Source organism: Bison bison, unplaced genomic scaffold, assembly GCF_000754665.1.
Source record: "Bison bison bison isolate TAMUID 2011002044 unplaced genomic scaffold, Bison_UMD1.0 scf7180017864199, whole genome shotgun sequence".
Lineage (NCBI taxonomy): Eukaryota > Metazoa > Chordata > Mammalia > Artiodactyla > Bovidae > Bison > Bison bison.
Genome location: NW_011494771.1, coordinates 3,532,825 through 3,538,404, shown reverse-complemented (window position 1 = coordinate 3,538,404; position 5,580 = coordinate 3,532,825). Strand labels below are relative to the sequence as shown.

At 48.0% G+C, this 5,580-nt stretch overlaps 1 protein-coding gene across 2 annotated transcripts in view; it reads left to right on the top strand.

Moving 5' to 3' along the window:
- The window catches only part of MYC (v-myc avian myelocytomatosis viral oncogene homolog), a 4,877-nt gene extending 1,380 nt beyond the window's left edge, over positions 1–3,497 (top strand). Inside the window, exons 1-3 of one of the 2 annotated variants that reach the window (XM_010844334.1) lie at positions 8–231; positions 447–1,213; positions 2,470–3,497. In XM_010844334.1, the coding sequence (XP_010842636.1) occupies positions 457–1,213; positions 2,470–3,032 (1,320 nt within the window). In that variant the 5' untranslated portion in view covers positions 8–231; positions 447–456 and the 3' untranslated portion in view covers positions 3,033–3,497. Of the gene's footprint in view, positions 1–7; positions 232–446; positions 1,214–2,469 lie in introns of those variants that run through there. The other variant, XM_010844332.1, reaches the window with a different exon arrangement.
- Positions 3,498–5,580: the final 2,083 nt, after the last annotated feature.

The window sequence follows — 5,580 nt, the reverse complement described above, 5'->3', positions numbered from 1 at the left end:
CCTCTCGCCGCCTCCTTCAGGTGGCGCAAAACTTTGCGCCTCGGCGTTTGGCAGATCCTATTCTCCACCGCCGCCGCTGCCACCGCCGCCGCCGCCTCCCCCGGCCTGTGACGGAGGCCAAAGCTGATTTCGATTGCTCGGCGGTGGCGGGGCAGACTCCCGGGCTTCGCGCTCCAGGCTCCCCGCCGGGGAGCAGAAAAGCCCCGCGGCGCTGAGGAGCTGGTTCGCCAAGTGTGTGTCTGAGATAGTAGAGGGTCACTAAGAGCGGGCTAAAAGGGTGCCTTTTTTGTCCGTTCCCCACCTCCCATCAGCCCCATTTAGGGATAGCGCTGGAAGGGGAGTGGTTCTGGATTGTGGCGCGCGGTGCGCGCTGCGTGGGGTTTCAGCACCATCCAAGACCCCTTTAACTCAAGACTTGCCCCGTCTTTGTGTGCCCCCTCCGGCAGGCTTGCAGCGATGCCCCTCAACGTCAGCTTCGCCAACAAGAACTATGACCTCGACTACGATTCGGTGCAGCCTTATTTCTACTGCGACGAGGAGGAGAACTTCTACCACCAGCAGCAGCAGAGCGAACTGCAGCCGCCGGCGCCCAGCGAGGATATCTGGAAGAAATTCGAGCTGCTGCCCACCCCGCCCCTGTCCCCTAGCCGCCGCTCCGGGCTCTGCTCGCCGTCGTACGTCGCGGTCGCCTCCTTCTCGCCCAGGGGAGACGACGACGGCGGCGGCGGCAGCTTCTCCTCAGCGGACCAGTTGGAGATGGTGACCGAGCTGCTAGGAGGCGACATGGTGAACCAGAGCTTCATCTGCGACCCCGACGATGAGACCCTCATCAAAAACATCATCATCCAGGACTGTATGTGGAGCGGCTTCTCGGCCGCCGCCAAGCTCGTCTCGGAGAAGCTGGCCTCTTACCAGGCTGCGCGCAAAGACGGCGGCAGCCCGAGCCCCGCCCGCGGGCACGGCGGCTGCTCCACCTCCAGCTTGTACCTGCAGGACCTGAGCGCCGCCGCCTCCGAATGCATCGACCCCTCGGTGGTCTTCCCCTACCCGCTCAACGACAGCAGCTCGCCCAAGCCCTGCGCCTCCCCGGACTCCACCGCCTTTTCTCCGTCCTCTGACTCTCTGCTCTCCTCTGCTGAGTCCTCCCCGCGGGCCAGTCCCGAGCCCCTGGCGCTCCATGAGGAGACCCCACCCACGACCAGTAGCGACTCTGGTAAGCTGGGACCCTCCAGGCGCGTCAGAGGGGTCGGCTGGCTGTCTTTCCTATTCTCATTGGCTGCCAACTCAAGGGGCCACACTTCAGTTGCCCCCACTCCCCGCCCCCCGCCCCCAGCCTTTTCCCCCTTATATTTGGAAAAGAAATGGAAAGTCTGGAAGGATCTGGGAGCTCACCATCCCTGAAACACTGAGCCTTAGTGTTCTTCCCACTCCTTCCCCTAAGATAGCCCTAGTGGCCAGTCCTCTCCTTTCCCTTCCCTCCCCTTAGGAATTTCTTTTGGGTTTTTAAATCTTCTAGCTTATCTAGCAACTCAATCCGCTCCCTCTTACCCCTCTTAAGCATTTTAATTGCCCTGGAAGGGGGCGGGGCGAGTCGTCGTCGTGGAGTTAAGAGAGGATTGATCTCTCCGAGAGTGAATGAATTACCTCCCTCCTCCCTTCAGAGTTGTTGGGATCTAATGGACTACAGATCAACAAAAATGAAGAGAGTCAGTGTACAGAGACCGGGCAGCCTCCCTCCTGAGTGCCGGGAGCTAGTGAAAAGTGCCTTAGAAGTGTATGGACTGAGTTGGGATCTTTGCACCTCTTTTGAACACTTAAAAGCCAGACCTTTCCAAAATTGGACTTCGTTTTTTCCTTCCCCCACCTTCTAGGACTTTTGGCAAAGCTGCAAGACTTTTTTTTTTTCTTTTTGCACTTCCAGTAAGATAGGGGGTTGCTAAAGTTATACCAAAGATTCGCAGCTATCATTTGCAACACCTGAAGGGTTCTTGGTAAAGATAAAGTCCCTTGCAAATAGGAGGTGCTTGGGAATGTGCTTTGTCTGGGTGTGTCCAGGGCCTCATTAAGTCTTAGGTAAGAATTGGCATCAATGCTGTATCCTGGTAAATTGTAATTTTCTTGTCTGTGCCATAAACCCAGCTGTCATTTTCCTCCCTGAGACTCTGTCTTCTTGAGAAGAAAAGCAGAGATGATTGGCTACCTGTCTGGGAATAACTTTGTGCCAGGGTCCTTTTTATTTTTTTAGCCACACCCAATGGCATGTGGGATGCTTAGTTCCCCAACCAGGGATCAAAACTTGCCCCCTGTGTTGGAAGCATGGAGTCTTAACCACTGGACTGGCAGGGACGTCCTCCAGGTCCTCTCTTACCTAATAATCCTTTGTATTGGCATAGCATTAATTTCATCTGGTCACTGATTGCTTTAAGGAAACCGTTGTTAACTGGGTGATTTTTTCTTTCTTTCTTAAAGAGGAAGAACAAGAGGATGAGGAAGAAATTGATGTTGTTTCTGTGGAAAAGAGGCAGCCCCCTGCCAAAAGGTCAGAATCGGGGTCACCCTCTGCCGGCAGCCACAGCAAACCTCCTCACAGCCCGTTAGTCCTAAAGAGATGCCACGTGTCTACCCATCAGCACAATTACGCAGCGCCCCCCTCCACTAGGAAGGACTATCCCGCCGCCAAGAGGGCTAAGTTGGACAGTGGCAGGGTCCTGAAACAGATCAGCAACAACCGCAAATGTGCCAGCCCGAGGTCTTCGGACACGGAGGAGAATGACAAGAGGCGGACACACAACGTTTTGGAGCGCCAGAGGAGAAACGAGCTGAAACGCAGCTTTTTTGCTCTTCGTGACCAGATCCCAGAGTTGGAGAACAATGAAAAAGCCCCCAAGGTAGTTATCCTTAAAAAAGCCACAGCGTACATCCTGTCGGTCCAAGCAGAGCAGCAAAAGCTCAAGTCAGAAATAGACGTGTTGCAGAAGAGGCGAGAACAGTTGAAACTCAAACTTGAACAGATACGGAACTCTTGCGCCTAAATTGACCTATTGGAGGGAGGAACTGGACTCCCTCAGGAAATTCTCATTTGTTACTAAGGGAAAGTGAGGAAAAAGGTTCCCTCTGTCAACTCCTTACATAGGAACGTCTTTCATATGCATGAACAACCTCACAACCTTGGCTGGATCTTTAAGACTGAAAGATTTAGCCATACTATAAACTGCCTCAACTTTGGGCATAAAAGAACTTTTTTTTTTATGCTTACCATTTTTTTTTTCCTTTAACAGATTTGTATTTAAGAATTGTTTTTAAAAACTCCTGAATTTCACCCAATTTTCCTTTGTAAATATAGCCATTAAATGTAAATAACTTTAATAAAATTTATAGTAGGTATTACTACTATAATATAGGTATAATTTTTTTATTTAAGTACATTTTCCTTTTTAAAGTTGATTTTTTTTCTATTGTTTTTAGAAAAAATAAAATATCTTCAAATATATAATTGAGCCAAATCTTAAGTTGTGTTTTGTTTCTTTCTCTTTTTTCCCCCCTCATTCCCTTTTCATCAATTGCAAATTAACAGTATTTGGCCCTTAAGGGAAATGAGCTTACAAAGATAGGAAAAGAAGTCATTTAAGAAAGGGTGAGGGCTTTTCTTTGTTCTGATGGGTCTGGGGACTTAAGGTCTTTAAGTTCTCAGGGTTATAAGATGCTTCCTGGAGATCTGTGATAAGGGCCAGAGTTGATACTTCAAAGAATGAAAGGGCAATAGGCTATTGAGAAGGTTAGAGGTAGGTAAAAGGGATGCTAGAAGTTAAAGATAACAGTTATGAATACAAAGGAAGGTGAGGACTGGGGATTTGGAAGAAGATGAAGGAAAAACTCAATTTGGAGGTTCCATGCCATTCCCCAGCTCCATTGGAACCTGGGGTTCTGCCCATTGAAACAGTCAATGGCAAAAGAGTAGGAACTGACTTTTGCTGCTAACCTGCAGTAGCAGGCACTCTGGGAGACAAGTTATTAACCCTATTTTACAAAAAGGGGAATATAGAAGCTCAGAGTGGTTATAGAACTTCTCCACAGCTACACAGTAAAAGGCTGAGTCCAAGTCCCGTATTTATTGAAAAGCACTCCACACTTGGCTATCATGCTTGAGTTCTTCCTGTGTTGGCAGTACTGAGATCAAGGATGCTTTGGGGTTGGGGCCTGATGGGCTGACACAAGAAATAACCATATTTAGGTTTCAGGCATTTTTCTAAGCATTCTCCTTCTCGTAACTACCCCCAGCAGCTGTATGAAGAAGGTACTGTTGATTTCTCCATGATAAGGAAACTCATCCATGTGCCTAAGGTGCACTGATAAATGAAGAACAGAAGCAGGATTCCAAGGCAGGCTTAACCTGTGCTAATCCACCTCTCAAACAAGCCAATAGCATTAAACTGGCCGGTCTCAAGGACCTGAGGTTTCAGCACTTAGACCTGATGGAACCTCAGTTCTTCTTTTCTCCTTTTATTTTGTATTTGTTTGTATTTTGTTGTTCCTTGCTTAGTTTTTCCTTTCACAAAAAGAAACTCACAGCTCATTCACGCCTGTTGTTGTTCAGTCACTAAGTCCTGTCTGACTCTTTGTGACTCTATAAACTGCAGCAGGCCAGGCTTCCCTGTCCTTCTCCATCTCCTGGAGTTTGCTCAAAGTCATGTTCATTGAGCCAGTGATGCCATCCATTCACTCCTACCTTAGTCATTTGTTAAATGAGTCTCACCAGTTGCTCCTGGAAAGCAGCCAGTATGGAAATGCTACTGTCCAGATCATAAAACATACTTGGTCTTCATCATGTGAGTCATTATTATTTTGGAAATGACAAACTCCCCTTCCTTTCAACCCCTTTCACACAGGGACACGCATGATACATGCTCATCACTAGAACGTGAAAGGCATTTTTGAATGTAGATTTTAGGCTTCCCTAGTGGCTCAGAATGGTAGGGGTAAAGAATCTGTGATGAAAGAGACCTGAGTTCGATCCCTGAGTTGGGAAGATCCCCTGGAGGAGGGAATGGCAACCCACTCCAATATTCTTGCCTGGAGAATTCCACGGACAGAGGAGCCTGGCAAGCCCCAATTACTGACTAACATATATATACACACGTTATTAATTATGAACCTTTGAAAACTCCACAGTCCAAACCAGAAACTAGAACATTGACGACATAGGTGAATGGAAGTTACTATCACTGTTATAATTATATCATTGTCTCAGCATCAGAGTAGATCTTCAGATCCCTGTACTTACTTGGGAATTTAAATCTACCATGACCCATAAATCGACAAATAATTACTGTCTTTGGCTTTGACCTCTAAAATAATTTGTTCAAGTCCTTAATGTCTTTTTCCTTGAGGCTTTATTCTGGATCTTAAGTCCTACCCTAATAGCTTCAAGCTGTCACAGCCTACATCCTAAATTCAAAGGAAGATACTATCCACAGAGGTGGAGTAGTTCAAAGTGTTAGAGAAGCAGAGGCAAACTTACAGCATTCACTCTCTGCCCCTTTGTGGCTGGAGTACAGCCCTGGAGTGAGTCACTGGGGAACA